The sequence below is a fragment of the Nanorana parkeri genome, unplaced genomic scaffold (genome assembly GCF_000935625.1).
Source record: "Nanorana parkeri isolate BGI_ZX_2015 unplaced genomic scaffold, ASM93562v1 scaffold3184, whole genome shotgun sequence".
NCBI classification, from domain to species: Eukaryota; Metazoa; Chordata; class Amphibia; order Anura; family Dicroglossidae; genus Nanorana; species Nanorana parkeri.
The window spans coordinates 14,301-31,052 of NW_017309452.1; the positions used below are offsets into that span (position 1 = coordinate 14,301).

At 50.5% G+C, this 16,752-nt stretch overlaps 1 protein-coding gene across 1 annotated transcript in view; it reads left to right on the forward strand.

The window, feature by feature from the left end:
• ASXL2 (additional sex combs like 2, transcriptional regulator) overlaps nucleotides 1-16,752 on the forward strand; it is a 21,789-nt gene that overhangs the window by 267 nt on the left and 4,770 nt on the right. Inside the window, 6 exon segments of the mRNA XM_018574722.1 lie at nucleotides 5,976-6,144; nucleotides 7,663-7,806; nucleotides 8,260-8,423; nucleotides 10,412-10,508; nucleotides 13,133-13,238; nucleotides 15,694-16,363. Of these exon segments, the coding sequence (XP_018430224.1) occupies nucleotides 5,976-6,144; nucleotides 7,663-7,806; nucleotides 8,260-8,423; nucleotides 10,412-10,508; nucleotides 13,133-13,238; nucleotides 15,694-16,363 (1,350 nt within the window).

Genomic DNA, 16,752 nt, shown 5'->3' on the forward strand with positions numbered 1-16,752 from the left:
ACACCTATCCTTGTGTAGAGTGTGCAAGACAGACGTACCCCCTTCTACTGTGTGCATTAGCTGGGTTGCTATTAGGGATGGACCGATACTAGTATCAGTACCGATACCGAGTATTTGGGTATGTACCCGTACTCGCCCAAATGCTCCGGTACTTACCCCCGATACTGTAACATTCGGTCAGAGGGAGATCCCCCCTGACTGGCAATGCCGCAAGGGAGCACGGAGCCAACTTCCCAACCAAGCGGGAAGCTGGGCGGCGGGTCATGACCCGTCTCCCTGATTGGCTAGGAAGCTGGCTCCGCGCTCCCTCGCGACATTGCTCTGACCGGCAGAACCTAGAGCTGGCTTCCCGACCAATCAGGAAGGCGAGTCAAAATTCGAGGGTGGAGCCAACCCAATACTGAACCCTACGGACTAAGACTGGGGGGCCATTAGAGGGCGTGGGCCAACCCATTACTGAACCCTACAGACTAAGACTGGGGGGCAATTAGAGGGCGGAGCCAACCCAATACTGATCCCTACGGCCTAAGACTGGGGGGCCATTAGAGGGCGTGGGCCAACCCATTACTGAACCCTACAGACTAAGACTGGGGGGCAATTAGAGGGTGGAGTTAACCCAATACTGATCCCTACGGACTAAGACTGGGATGTCATTAGAGGGCGGAGCCAACCCAATACTGAACCCTACGGACTAAGACTAAGACTGGGGGGCCATTAGAGGGCTGACCGGCAGAACCTAGAGCTGGCTTCCCGACCAATCAGGAAGGCGAGTCATTACCTGCCCGATGCTGGTTAGGGTTGCCCGCAGTCGATCCGCATGGAGCCGACCAAAACAGCATGGAGCCGGCTTCCGGGCCAATCAGGAAGCCAGGCGTCGGGTTAATGACCCGTCTCTCCCGGCTTCCTGATTGGCCCGATGCTGATTGTCTGGAAAGCTAGCTTCCCGGCCAATCGGCATCAAGCCGGCCCAACAGCATGGAGCCGGCTTCCTGAGCAATCGATGAGCTGGGCAGCAGGAGATGGCACGCCACTCAGCTTCCCGATCGACCGGGAAGCCGGCTTCATGTTAGCGGAAGTATCGGTACTCGGTATCGGTGAGTACCAAAAGATAAATATCAGTACTCGGTACCGAAGAACCGGTATCGGTGCATCCCTAGTGGTCATATACACGGGGCCTCTTAATGGGAAGGTTGAGTGGTCTGCAGGCAGTGGCTCGGGAGCCTCACAGAAGGTGCGCGGTTCCTGTGTGTCCGGGCACTGCATGAGGAAAGACACCATTCAGGCGTGGAAGGATCCGCCATTAGTGGCCGGGGGTGGGGCTTGCGGTTTGTCCCTGGGTGGATGGGGCACATGCATACTTCCTCATGGAGCAATGGCCGGGACTCGCCTCTTACCCCTCGTGTGCTACACTGGTTTTACCCCAAGAAGTGTAACGAGTCCAATCACTGGGGCGTAAAGAGGACCTGTGCTTTCCTCACGCTTGCTGCATAAGAGGCAGAAAGAGTAGTGTGTGCCGAGAGTTCTCTGCCGCCCCGATTGCACGGCTGGTGCGCCCAGAAATCTCTACATCCACGGAGCTGTGCAAGCTCCACCCTTCCCGCATGTGATAGCACTCCGGCCTGGTGATTGGCTGCTTAGGAATGATGGTGACGCAGAAGGCGTGAGTCAAATGTGTCCCATAAGCTAAAAGTAATAGATCTTCCCCCGGGCGTTGAGACTATTCAGGACAAAGTGACAATTTCTGTAAACCTAACCCCAGAGGAATGGAGTGGAGGGTGCACCATGGAGCAGGTCGGTGGCTCAGAGGTTGGGCTAGGAAGAGACTCTGTCATTGGACCCTGTGGGTGGTTACTGTAGGACCCCGCAGGGGGGTACTGACCTAGCGGAACACATTTTGATATTTGCATAACTAACTCCTCCCAAGGGCCAACCCACTGCTTGCGTCAGGGCCGAGGGCTCTTAAAGGAGAACTATGGGGTTAAGGCTTTTCCCCATAGCTCTCCTTAGGGTAACGGAAGGACACAAACTAGCGTCCTCCCATCACCCTAAGCTCAGTATATAGGGAGCTGCAGCTCGCGGTATACTGAGACGCCGCAGCCGGAGCGGATCCCGACAATTATGTCTGGATCCGCCCAGCTGCGTGAGTGACGGCTGGCTCTTCCTATCTAGAGGCTGTACCCGCCCCCTCCCCCGTCCGTTCCGCCAGTCAGCGCTGGAGGATCGGAGCGGGGAGAGGGGAATCCAGCCCCTCCCCTGTCACAGCAGAGAACAGTGACAGGATCGAGAAGTGAGCGAACGCCGGTATGTGTTCAGACTAAGACTGGGGGGCCATTAGAGGGCTGACCGGCAGAACCTAGAGCTGGCTTCCCGACCAATCAGGAAGGCGAGTCATTACCTGCCCGATGCTGGTTAGGGTTGCCCGCAGTCGATCCGCATGGAGCCGACCAAAACAGCATGGAGCCGGCTTCCGGGCCAATCAGGAAGCCAGGCGTCGGGTTAATGACCCGTCTCTCCCGGCTTCCTGATTGGCCCGATGCTGATTGTCTGGAAAGCTAGCTTCCCGGCCAATCGGCATCAAGCCGGCCCAACAGCATGGAGCCGGCTTCCTGAGCAATCGATGAGCTGGGCAGCAGGAGATGGCACGCCACTCAGCTTCCCGATCGACCGGGAAGCCGGCTTCATGTTAGCGGAAGTATCGGTACTCGGTATCGGTGAGTACCAAAAGATAAATATCAGTACTCGGTACCGAAGAACCGGTATCGGTGCATCCCTAGTGGTCATATACACGGGGCCTCTTAATGGGAAGGTTGAGTGGTCTGCAGGCAGTGGCTCGGGAGCCTCACAGAAGGTGCGCGGTTCCTGTGTGTCCGGGCACTGCATGAGGAAAGACACCATTCAGGCGTGGAAGGATCCGCCATTAGTGGCCGGGGGTGGGGCTTGCGGTTTGTCCCTGGGTGGATGGGGCACATGCATACTTCCTCATGGAGCAATGGCCGGGACTCGCCTCTTACCCCTCGTGTGCTACACTGGTTTTACCCCAAGAAGTGTAACGAGTCCAATCACTGGGGCGTAAAGAGGACCTGTGCTTTCCTCACGCTTGCTGCATAAGAGGCAGAAAGAGTAGTGTGTGCCGAGAGTTCTCTGCCGCCCCGATTGCACGGCTGGTGCGCCCAGAAATCTCTACATCCACGGAGCTGTGCAAGCTCCACCCTTCCCGCATGTGATAGCACTCCGGCCTGGTGATTGGCTGCTTAGGAATGATGGTGACGCAGAAGGCGTGAGTCAAATGTGTCCCATAAGCTAAAAGTAATAGATCTTCCCCCGGGCGTTGAGACTATTCAGGACAAAGTGACAATTTCTGTAAACCTAACCCCAGAGGAATGGAGTGGAGGGTGCACCATGGAGCAGGTCGGTGGCTCAGAGGTTGGGCTAGGAAGAGACTCTGTCATTGGACCCTGTGGGTGGTTACTGTAGGACCCCGCAGGGGGGTACTGACCTAGCGGAACACATTTTGATATTTGCATAACTAACTCCTCCCAAGGGCCAACCCACTGCTTGCGTCAGGGCCGAGGGCTCTTAAAGGAGAACTATGGGGTTAAGGCTTTTCCCCATAGCTCTCCTTAGGGTAACGGAAGGACACAAACTAGCGTCCTCCCATCACCCTAAGCTCAGTATATAGGGAGCTGCAGCTCGCGGTATACTGAGACGCCGCAGCCGGAGCGGATCCCGACAATTATGTCTGGATCCGCCCAGCTGCGTGAGTGACGGCTGGCTCTTCCTATCTAGAGGCTGTACCCGCCCCCTCCCCCGTCCGTTCCGCCAGTCAGCGCTGGAGGATCGGAGCGGGGAGAGGGGAATCCAGCCCCTCCCCTGTCACAGCAGAGAACAGTGACAGGATCGAGAAGTGAGCGAACGCCGGTATGTGTTCCCTCACCTCCCGATCTACTGAGCCGACCTGCGACAGTCTCATTGTCACAGGTCGGCTAGAACTATGAGGTGAGTGACAAGCACTCACCTCATAGGTCTCCTTTAATGACATGATAAAACATTCACAAAATAAACATTGCGCTGTAATTTTTACCAACGCAAAATTTACGTAAATGTGCAGATTCTCTATTTTTACCTCAAAATATATTGAAAGTCTTCAGATGATATCACACAAGCGCGGCTTCTATGTTGAACGGATGCGTTTGACTTCAGGAGAGGTTCATTCCCCTTTCAGTGCTACGTTGTGATGGAGGCAGAGGGGGGGGGGGGAATAATTTTGCATAAATTGTTATTATAGCCTTAGGATAAGATTGAGACATTTGGATGCGAGGACACAAATAAGCCCGATGGCAACTTTGTCTGCGATCTCTAAAAATGTCTACTTGTCCAAGGACTAAAGCGGGGGCCTGATCTACTTGTCCAAGGACTAAAGCGAGTGGCCCAGTCTACTTGTCCAAGGACTAAAGCGGAGGGCCCAGTCTACTTGTCCAAGGACTAAAGCGGGGGGCCCAGTCTACCTTTCCAAGGACTAAAGCGGGGGGCCCCAGTCTACTTGTCCAAGGACTAAAGCGGAGGGCCCAGTCTACTTGTCCAAGGCCAAAAGGGGTGGGCCCAGTCTACTTGTCCAAGTACTAAAGCGGGGCCCCAATCTACTTGTCCAAGGACTAAAGCGGGGGGGCCCAGTCTACTTGTCCAAGGACTAAAGCGGGGGGCCCAGTCTACTTGTCCAAGGACTAAAGCGAGGGGGCCCGATCTACTTGTCCAAGGACTAAAGCGGGGGGGCCCGATCTAGTTGTCCAAGGACTAAAGCGGGGGGCCCGATCTAGTTGTCCAAGGACTAAAGCGGGGGGCCCGATCTAGTTGTCCAAGGACTAAAGCGAGGGGGCCCGATCTACTTGTCCAAGGACTAAAGCGGGGGGCCCAGTCTAGTTGTCCAAGGACTAAAGCGAGGGGGCCCGATCTACTTGTCCAAGGACTAAAGCGAGGGGGCCCAGTCTACTTGTCCAAGGACTAAAGCGAGGGGGCCCGATCTACTTGTCCAAGGACTAAAGCGGGGGGGCCCGATCTAGTTGTCCAAGGACTAAAGCGGGGGGCCCGATCTAGTTGTCCAAGGACTAAAGGGGGGGGCCCGATCTAGTTGTCCAAGGACTAAAGCGGGGGGCCGATCTAGTTGTCCAAGGACTAAAGCGGGGGGCCGATCTAGTTGTCCTGATCCCCAAAAAATTAATTTTACCCAAAACCGTATTTAGCAGTGCCAAGATGAGCTTCTCATTGGTCAGTGGCGCCGGGTGACCGCGCTGACCAACGAGTGCTTGCAATTTGCGAGCGAGATTCATAATACATGGCACAGGTGCAGATAGTACACCCGTACTGGTGGACGGGAAGGACCGTTCCCTGAAAGGTAAGTATAGCGGGAGGGGGAGGGGCCCAGATTTGAGCGGGTAATTACATTTTTCCAAATTACTTGGGAACGTGAATTTACCCTTTTAGGGCAGGTGCAGACTCGGGCGATCGTGTGCGGTTGCATGCGCGGTAATGGATCGCCCACTCCGCTCACACACAATGCCCCATGCGTGCAGATGGGGGGTGTGCCGGGGGTTTTTATTTTTTTAATGTTATTTTACTTTCTTTTTTTTTTACTTCAATATTGGTGATTTTTAATTCTCATTTATTTTTTTTACTTTATCGCCTTTTTTTTCCCCTTCCATTTTTATGTATTTACATTTTTAAAGGAGAAGTATGGGGTCGGGGTTAGGTTCCCCTAAGGGTCACGGGAGGACACAAACTAGCGTCACCCTGCCCGTGACGCTAGTTTGTGGCAGCACCATGCAATGGTGGGGTTCAGGAATGGAGGTCCATCCGCTCAGACTGTGGTGAGAAGTTCTCCTTTAATGTCAGGATCAGTAAGCTGAAGTCCGTGTCGGGGTCCCCCCTCCCCCGAGCAGCTTTTCTCACGCTTTGTACGGCTGTATGTCACATAAGGAAATCATTGATGTGCGTTGCTTGTGCAGGCCCTGAAACAACAACAGCAGCAACAACAGCGCAAGAAGCAGCAGCGCAGGCCCGTCATGCCGGTCCCTACCAGCCAGCACCTGCTAATGAAAACCGTCAAGAGCACCAGCAACATGGCAGCGGCCAAGCCGGCTCCGGCACACGGTACGTACACGGGCAGCCTGACCGGAGGCACGACTCATCCCTTAGAATAAAACTTCTTTTACTGCCGCCGGATATATCGTTATATCGTAATAAAAACATGAAATATTTTTGTTAATAATGAATATGGCCAATTTAGTGACCTGATACCTAAAACTCAACTCATTTTATTGGTTCCCTAAAAACGTTCCCCAGCAAGTGTTACATATAACATCTCAGGCTGCAATACTCACCTTCAATCATGAGTTGCCCCTCCCCCTTTAATACCACAAACTGTCCTCCATGTTAAATAAAACCCGCCATCACTCAACCCGGAAGACTGAGGACATACTGTGCGTGCAGGGTGTCGCTGTATAGTCTCTTTGCCTCGTTGAGGATCTCTTACCCCCGACATAGCTCTATTGACAGGTTGCGTGCCCCTCAATATACTCCAAGAAATTTATTTTATGGTACAGAACTCCCATTATAACATTTCTTCATCTCTAACGAGAGTCATGAACATACACAAAACTGCCAAAAGTATTGGGACTCCTTTACACGCACATGAACTTTAATGGCCCCCCAGTCTTAGTCCGTAGGGTTCAGTATTGGGTCGGCTCCGCCCCCCAAAGGGCATCCCAGTCTTAGTCCCTAGGGTTCAGTATTGGGTTGGCTCCGCCTTCTAATGGCATCCCAGTCTTAGTCCGTAGGGTTCAGTATTGGGTTGGGTCCGCCCTTTGCCGCTATAACAGCTCCGCCTCTTCTGGGAAGGCGTCCACAAGGTTTAGGGGTGTGTCTATGGGAATGTTGGACCATTTGTGAGGTCCGGTACTGATGTTGGGGGAGGGGCTCGCAGTCTCCGCTCTAATTCATCCCAAAGGTGTTCTATCGGGTTGAGGTCAGGACTCTGGGCGGCCAATCACGTCCCCCCCTCGTCCCCCCAACTCCCCCATCCGTGCACTGGTGCGCAGTCATGTTGGAACAGGAAGGGGCCGTCCCCAAACTCCTCCCACAAAGTTGTCGAAAATGTCTTGGTGTACTGATGCCTTAAGAGTTCCCTTCACTGGAACTAAGGGGCCGAGCCCAACCCCTGAAAAACAACCCCCCCTCCCACCGTTCTCCTGGCAACCGCCAAACCCAGACACGCCCACCGGATTGCCAGACAGAGAATTGTGATAGGTCACTCCAGAGCGCACTGTGCGCTTCAGCATGCGCTGACCGTGCTCTGTCATGTGACCACTTCCTGGCTGAGTTGCTGTTATTCCAAGTTGCTTCCACTTTGTTATAATACCAGTAACATGTGACCGCGGTGGAATATTTAGTAGCCGGGAAATGTCACGGAACACCTGAATCCAATGATTGGGAGGGGCCCAATACTTTTGGCAATATAGTGTATTTATAGCGACATGCCCCCCTCCGCCACCTCAATCCATATGGGTGACAAATGGCATCGCAGTCCCCCCACCTCTATCTAGGGACACTTTGAGGAAGATTCTCTGAGCAATGTGGCCAAATGACTTTCCTGTTTCTGTTTGTTTGCAGCGTGGGCAGCAAAGTGCTCCGAGGTGCAGACTAGGACTAATAATCAGGTCTCTGCCCCGGCCTCCAACCTGGCAAGTAAAACCAACGAATCGTTGCCCGGACTGGGAAAGAAAGGCTCGCAGAGGTCCAGCCGACTGCAGGACAGTAAGTGATATCACAGTGTACAGCACACAGACTTACCGAAGCCTCTGAAGAGACATTGTCATCTTCTCTGTTCAGGGTAAAGTAACCCCACCCTTATACACTAGTACTCACCCTCCCAGTACTCCCCCATCCCTCCTTTCTCCATTGCAGCTGGCAACAAATTCATGAGAACCAAAAGAAATGGCCGGTTCTCAAGCCCGTGTCTGTGTGCAGAGGTGCTGGCCAAAAGGAGCTCATCCGTGCTCCCCATATGTAACAAACAGAAGGACTGGCAGCACTCTGATGACATAAGTGTTGAACATAAAACCATAACACAGAAGGTTCTCCACAGCTGGAGGGCCGGAGTTTGGTTACCCCTGCTATACGGGGTCCAGTTGAGACATGTGGGCACCATAACAGGTGAGACCAGATTTCCTGACTGGTGTAATATATTGGAACATCTCCCTTTTACAGGACACTTGAAAAGGACCAAATGTGCCGAGATTGATGTAGAGACCCCGGACTCCATCCTGGTGAACACCAACCTGCGTGCCCTCATAAATAAGCACACCTTCTCACTGCTGCCAGCGGATTGCCAACAGAGACTCCTCAGGCTCTTACCCGAGGTGGACCGGCCGGTGAGATGCTGACTTTGTAAGGGGTGATGGACTGTATTAAACAGAGGTATAGCAAAAGGGACCGTATATTGGCTTTCAGGACTGTGGTAGCTTTTGGAGAAGAGGTAGCTCTTGGAGAGGAGGTAGCTCTTGGAGAGGCGATAGCTCTTGGAGAGGAGGTAGCTCTTGGAGAGAAGGTAGTTCTTGGAGAGGAGGTAGCTCTTGGAGAGGAGGTAGCTCTTGGAGAGGAGGTAGCTCTTGGAGAGGAGGTAGCTCTTGGAGAGGAGATAGCTCTTGGAGAAGAGGTAGCTCTTGGAGAGGAGGTAGCTCTTGGAGAGGAGGTAGTTCTTGGAGAGGAGGTAGCTCTTGGAGAGGAGGTAGCTCTTGGAGAGTAGGTAGTTCTTGGAGAGGAGGTAGCTCTTGGAGAGGAGGTAGCTCTTGGAGAGGAGATAGCTCTTGGAGCGGAGATTGCTCTTGGTGAGGAGGTAGCTCTTGGAGAGGAGGTAGCTCTTGGAGAGGAAATAGCTCTTGGAGAAGAGGTAGCTCTTGGAGAGGAGGTAGCTCTTGGAGAGTAGGTAGTTTTTGGAGAGGAGGTAGTTCTTGGAGAGGAGGTAGTTCTTGGAGAGGAGGTAGCTCTAGGAGAGGAGGTCATTTTTGGAGAGGAGGTAGCTCTTGGAGAGGAGGTAGTTCTTGGAGAGGAGGTAGCTCTTGGAGAGGAGGTAGTTTTTGGAGAGGAGGTAGTTCTTGGAGAGGAGGTGGCTCTTGGAGAGGAGGTAGCTCTTGGAGAGGAGGTAGCTCTTGGAGAGGAGGTAGCTCTTGGAGAGGAGGTAGCTCTTGGAGAGGAGGTAGCTCTTGGAGAGGAGGTAGCTCTTGGAGAGGAGGTAGTTCTTGAAGAGGAGGTAGCTCTTGGAGAGGAGGTAGTTCTTGGAGAGGAGATAGCTCTAGGAGAGGAGGTGGTTCTTGGAGAGGAGGTAGCTCTTGGAGAGGTGGTAGCTCTAGGAGAGGAGGTTGTTTTTGGAGAGGAGGTAGCTCTTGGAGAGGAGATAGCTCTTGGAGAGGAGGTGGTTCTTGGAGAGGAGGTGGCTCTTGGAGAGGAGGTAGTTTTTGGAGAGGAGGTAGTTTTTGGAGAGGAGGTAGTTCTTGGAGATAGCTCTTGGAGAGGAGATAGCTCTTGGAGAGAAGGTGGTTCTTGGAGAGGAGGTAGCTCTTGGAGAGGAGGTGAGGAGGTAGTTTTTGGAGAGGAGATAGCTCTTGGAGAGGAGGTAGCTCTTGGAGAGGAGGTAGCTCTTGGAGCGGAGATAGCTCTTGGAGAGGAGGTAGCTCTTGGAGAGGAGGTAGTTCTTGAAGAGGAGGTAGTTCTTGAAGAGGAGGTAGCTCTTGGAGAGGAGGTAGTTCTTGGAGAGGAGATAGCTCTTGGAGAGGAGATAGCTCTTGGAGAGGAGGTAGCTCTTGGAGAGGAGATAGCTCTTGGAGAGGAGGTAGCTCTTGGAGAGGAGGTAGCTCTTGGAGAGGAGGTAGTTCTTGGAGAGGAGGTAGCTCTTGGAGAGGAGGTAGTTTTTGGAGAGGAGATAGCTCTTGGAGAGGAGATAGCTCTTGGAGAGGAGATAGCTCTTGGAGTGGAGATAGCTCTTGGAGAGGAGGTAGCTCTTGGAGATGAGGTAGCTCTTGGAGTGGAGGTAGCTCTTGGAGTGGAGGTAGCTCTTGGAGAGGAGGTAGCTCTTGGAGTGGAGGTAGCTCTTGGAGAGGAGGTAGCTCTTGGAGAGGAGATCGCTCTTGGAGCGGAGTATTCCCTGAAGCAGGGATTTGGCAAACCTTCCATGTAAAATGTGATATACAGTAGCATACGTCTGTACTTAAACTGTTTGATAGACTTGTATGGGGAGTGGAAATCCATTGTGAAGCAAACAATAGCCACTTGTCACAGACCCCAATCCTAATGTGCAGCATTGTTGGGATCCACGTAGAGGATACAGGTCAGTCACTTCTCTGACATGTCTGTCTGTCCTCAGGCCGGTCCAGATGGGCTTCTAAAGCTGAACAATTCCGCTCTCAATAATGAATTCTTCACCTCGGCATCTCAGAGCTGGAAGGAGAGACTGGGGGAAGGTGAGCTCTCCACCGTGATGAGGCAACATTGTAAAAAGTGTGCGATGTGATAAATGACTCTTGTGCGCCGGCCGGTTTGGATGCACATAAAGGAGGGATTGGCATTGTAAAATGAGAAGATGTTTATTAATTAAATGAATACATTTCCAGTTGCCATGCCACCCTTCTGTAAATTCTTTGCAAACATTTTTTTTTAACCGTTTTGCTGTTTTGGTAGTTCGCTGTGCGGTCGGCAGACATTTATCTAATATAAGTTAGTGCCAGGCAAGGTGGAAGCATATGAGCAGTGCTGCTGAGCCAACTAATATTCCAATCATCTGTGCCTTGTCCTACCATTCAGTGAGTGGGGGGTGTGGCCAGCTATTGATTGACAAGCTACAGGCTCAGCGGTAAGCAGTGACAGATTGGTGACCATGCCCAGGAAGACATGAAAGCGGCCCATGAGCAGGACCATTCATGGAGGACAGCCAACCAGGAAGAAGAACAAAGCATATCACTGTCATCTGTTTGCTGGGCAGGAAATGGGCTTCCCAAATATATGGTCACTGTGATTGGTTATTACAACAGTCATGTGATTGGGAGCCCATCCTACCAGCTCCCGATTGTTTCAATGGGATTGGGAGCTGCGAGTGACTGCGTGGTCACAGTGTTGGGGGCACCCGATTGACATTGTGTACATGGGCCCTGAAAGGTAATTACACTGTAACACGGGGGTTGTATCTTATTTAGCTGCTCCTTCAGCTAATTATAAAGTGTCAAGCTTGTTACATTGTATCGGTTAGTGTAACACACACGATTACACTGATCACTCAGGACCCCGACTATTAAACTGACACTAGGTCCAGGTACCTACTCCTACCAGAATGCATAGAGGGGGTTGGCATTGTAAGGCGTACGAGGTAAACCCTTAGAAATTGGCTGAAGTTTTAGAATCCCTTTAGAGCAGTGGTTCTCAACCTGTGAAACCTTGGGACCCACATTTGTCCTCCGGTCATTAAGTCGCGACCCAAGTGGCACTGCAATGGAACGCACGGCATTAACGTGCTGTGTGCACTGATACGGGCGTACGAACTGTGAGTGGGAGGTGCGTTTGTGGTGCCATTCAAATAAATAACAACACAACTCACCTCCAGCACCAGAACGCATAGTAGGTGTGATTGCGTAGCACACTGCATTAAAGGAGAACTATGAGGTTAAGGCTTTTCCCCATAGTTCTCCTTAGGGTAACGGGAGGACACAAACTAGCGTCCTCCCGTCACCCTAGGCTCAGTATATAGGGAGCTACAGCTCGCAGTATACTGAGACGCCGCAGCCGGAACGGATCCCGACAATTCTGTCTGGAACCGCCCAGCTGCGTGAGTGACATCTGGCTCTGCCTATCTAGAGGCAAAGCCAGCTGTACCCGCCCCCTCCCCCGTCCGTTCCGCCAGTCAGCGCTGGCGGAGCGGGGAGAGGGGAATCCCCTGTCACGGCAGAGAGCCGTGACAGGATCGAGAAGTGAGCGAACGCCGGTATGTGTTCCCTCACCTCCCGATCTACTGAGCCGACCTGTGACAGTCTCATTGTCACAGGTCGGCTAGAACTATGAGGTGAGGGAAAAGCCCCTCCCCCCTCATAGTTCTCCTTTAATGGCACAGGACTGTTCGATTCACCCACTGTACTAGTGTGAACAGGCCCTCAAAAACACTAATAGACGCGCAGAATGACAGACACAATCTCACACACATACACACTCCAAAAAACAAATTTTAATTTTCTTTTTTTAAGACCCACCCAGTATTCCTATATTACCAGAACTGGAGTGGGTCCTCATCCTGGGGTCCAGTGCGGGCTTCTGTGCTGTGACGGAGCTCCATCCATATGTGCATCGCTTGTACAGCTCCCTTACATGCCCTGTAGAGGTGGCGGGAGCCAGAATGTGAGGTCACTCCGGTCCAGGCACCTCTACAGGACACGTGAGGGAGCTGTAAGCAATGCACGTATGGATGGAGCTCCCTCGCAGCCATAGCTCCAGCCCACCCCACCTCGAGCTGACACTCGGCGCCGGGCAGCATATTTTGAATGGCTGCTTGGCCCGAGAACTGACAGCGCTGTGCTAGGAGGAGGCTGAGGAGCCTCTCAGCTAGAAAAGTGGAAGGCATGCGGCGACCCGCTGAACACGGGGTCGCGACCCACCAGTTAAGAACCAAAGCTTTAGAGGGAGCAGTTGGGGCACATGGCTGCCTCCCCGTTCTGTATTATTATACTGTATTATTTTTAGAGTGTCATCTGTAATCCGATTCGGCCTGCTTTGACAAGGCTCAACCATTGTGCGGCACTACTAAGCAGAAAGCAGCGCCTGCATAATTAGACTTGACATGTTTGGGATCTTTTTACTTGACATCATCTCATCTTTTATATTTTACAAAAAATGAGGGTTTTATTTCTGTTTGTGTGCGGCGCCAATTCATTTTATTGTATTTATTTTTATATAATATAGATATATTGATAAGCAATTGCAACAGCATCTTTTTTTATTCTACAGGACTTCTGCTTTCTGAAAATATATAATTGAACAAAGTGCATTTAATGTGTATGCAGAAAAAAAAAAGCGACGGGGTTAAACTTTCTTTTGCCTTTAACAGGGGAGTTCACGCCGGAGATGCAGCTCCGAATCCGCCAGGAAATTGAGAAGGAGAAGAAGGTGGAGGCGTGGAAGGAGCAATTTTATGAGAGCTACTATGGAGAGAAGTGAGTTAGCACTGCGTTAGACTGAGAGCTCTGTACGGGGAGCCTTGATTGGTTCACAGTGTTGCCCCACCTCTCCCAGCATGTGTCTCTATGAAGCTGTGCTTTAATCCTAATTTGAAGACATATCCAGCTGCTTATAATAGCTGCGTCTAACCAGTTGTGGACACTGGGTGTGCTACACACCTTAAAATACTGATGCTGCTCCCCACTCTCACACTTGGGAGCAATTCCCAGCTGCCAAAATGACAGCTTAGGAGTACTTGCTGCGTAAGTACAGGAGCAGCAGAAGCTGCTGCTGTCATAAAATGGACCCTTTCACACAGTGTTCAGACCGGGATAGAAGGATACAAAGTAACATTGTTCAGACCTGGATAGAAGAATACAATGTAACATTGTACAGCCGGAGATAGAGGGATACAAAGTAACATTGTACAGCCGGACATAGAGGGATACAAAGTAACATTGTACAGCCGGAGCTAGAGGGATACAAAGTAACATTGTACAGCCGGAGCTAGAGGGATACAAAGTAACATTGTACAGCCGGACATAGAGGGATACAAAGTAACATTGTACAGCCGGAGATAGAGGGATACAAAGTAACATTGTACAGCCGGACATAGAGGGATACAAAGTAACATTGTACAGCCGGAGATAGAGGGATACAAAGTAACATTGTACAGGACCGGGATAGAAGAATACAAAGTAAAATTGTTCAGACCGGGATAGAAGAATACAAAGTAACATTGTACAGACCGGGATAGAAGAATACAAAGTAAAATTGTTCAGACCGGGATAGAAGAATACAAAGTAAAATTGTTCAGACCGGGATAGAAGAATACAAAGTAACATTGTACAGACCGGGATAGACGGATACAAAGTAACATTGTACAGACCGGGATAGAAGGATACAAAGTAACATTGTACAGACCGGGATAGAAGGATACAAAGTAAAATTGTACAGACCGGGATAGAAGGATACAAGGTAACATTGTACAGACCGGGATAGACGGATACAAGGTAACATTGTGCAGGACCGGGATAGAAGAATACAAAGTAACATTGTACAGACCGGGATAGAAGAATACAAAGTAACATTGTTCAGACCAGGATAGAAGAATACAAGGTAACATTGTACAGACCGAGATAGAAGAATACAAAGTAACATTGTTCAGACCGGGATAGAAGAATACAAAGTAACATTGTACAGACCGGGATAGAAGGATACAAAGTAACATTGTACAGACCGGGATAGAAGGATACAAAGTAACATTGTACAGACCGGGATAGAAGAATACAAAGTAACATTGTACAGACCGGGATAGAAGAATACAAAGTAACATTGTACAGACCGGGATAGAAGAATACAAAGTAACATTGTACAGACCGGGATAGAAGAATACAAAGTAACATTGTACAGACCGGGATAGACGGATACAAAGTAACATTGTACAGACCGGGATAGAAGGATACAAAGTAACATTGTACAGACCGGGATAGAAGGATACAAAGTAACATTGTACAGACCGGGATAGAAGAATACAAAGTAACATTGTACAGACCGGGATAGAAGAATACAAAGTAACATTGTACAGACCGGGATAGAAGAATACAAAGTAACATTGTTCAGACCGGGATAGAAGAATACAAAGTAACATTGTACAGACCGGGATAGAAGGATACAAAGTAACATTGTACAGACCGGGATAGAAGAATACAAAGTAACATTGTACAGACCGGGATAGAAGAATACAAAGTAACATTGTACAGACCGGGATAGACGGATACAAAGTAACATTGTTCAGACCGGGATAGAAGGATACAAAGTAACATTGTACAGACCGGGATAGAAGAATACAAAGTAAAATTGTACAGACCGGGATAGAAGAATACAAAGTAACATTGTACAGCCGGAGATAGAGGGATACAATGTAACATTGTTTTTGTTACTTTTGTCTTTCCTCTGTTTCATTCATTAGGGGTCTCTAACGTCACGTTTGCAACCCATTGAAGCTTCTCAAACACAGATGATATCTCAGAATCTTCCATGTTCATTCAAGCCCGGCAGAGATCAGATGTTTGCTGGTCTCCCTCCCCTCACTCCACTGACACCCAACTCACAGAGCGCCTGGGATACATAATAGGGGGGCGTTGTACGGGGTGTAAAAGTGATCGGGCAGCTGTATATCACTTCTATATGAAAGCTGAATGTCAGCTGAGGGAGTGTAGTAGACACACTTTCAGCTTCTATAGCAGCCAGGAGTGTGGTTACAGCTCCCCGCTGTCGCAGAGTAGAGTCTGGATGCGCCATTGTATCCCCCGTGATGCATGCAGCGATGTTTCCAGACAGACACAGCTAGTAATAGGAGTCACCTCATTAACAAAGGTGTTATTGATTTTTATGGGATGCATACCTGAGTGTTTCTTTATTTTATCTGCCTTGTTGTTTGTCTTCTAGTTCTGGCCTGACTATGGAGGAATTGAGTGATATGACAGCAGAAGACAATGACATCAAAGGACAAATATTCCCATCTGTAGAGCCCGCTGCGGCCGAACCTGAGAGAAAAGCGCCGGAGGATCGTCTGACTGCGAAGGCTGAAAAAGACCAGGAGAGCCCCCTGAAATCTCCCATATCCGAAGTCACAGAAGCCATACCACAACCCCAACACACTGACACCAGCACCACCATCAATGCCGACTCCCTAGAAGACTCCAAGATGGCCGAAGAAGACAAACCGGAAAGTTCCGCTGAGAAAATGACCCAGACCACAAACACATCCTGTGATGAGTCTGGAGACACGGAGCCAACGAGCCATACCTGTGTGACCCCCAGCAAACCAAAGAGCCCGTCCCCTGTACAATTACCCGGAAGGCCTGCAAACACTGAGATCCCGCGACAAGACTCGAATGGAGCGGGGACTCCGGAGAAGTCACCGGAGAAGGTGGAGGCTGTTGTCACCAGCGGAGCCAAGAGACGGCTGGATGTGGGGGAAAGCAGTGTGGCCAGTCCGGAGAAGAGTCCACGTTTGATGGCACTTAACCCAACCCAGCAGCCATTTCGTGCCTTATGCAAGCCCCATACAGAGACAGCGCAGCAGACCCCAGAGCAGAAAGTTCCACCTCTCAAGGTAAGAATAGCGTGTTGGCTGCTGTTAAAGTAGATCCTTCAGTATCTGCAGGGCTGGAAACATTTTAGGGGGTCACACCATTAGTCAAAAATGTCACCAGCCGGCATGACCGGACTATCGCCTTTCAATTTATGTAATGTACATAAAAGTCGGGGTCACGTCGGGTATATAGACACCAAATATGTCAAGCCTTAAAATTGCGCGCGCCCGCAAAATCGCAAAAAAAAGACCAAAAAATTGTCCATAGGCGACGCTTAAAACGCTTTTACTGCTCATCAGTTTAGTGTTATCAGTGATTAATGGCCCTAAAATTATTGCTCACACTCCGACGTTCGCGGTGATATGTAACATGTGCGGCACAAGAGGCACAATCGTCATTTTTGCATGTA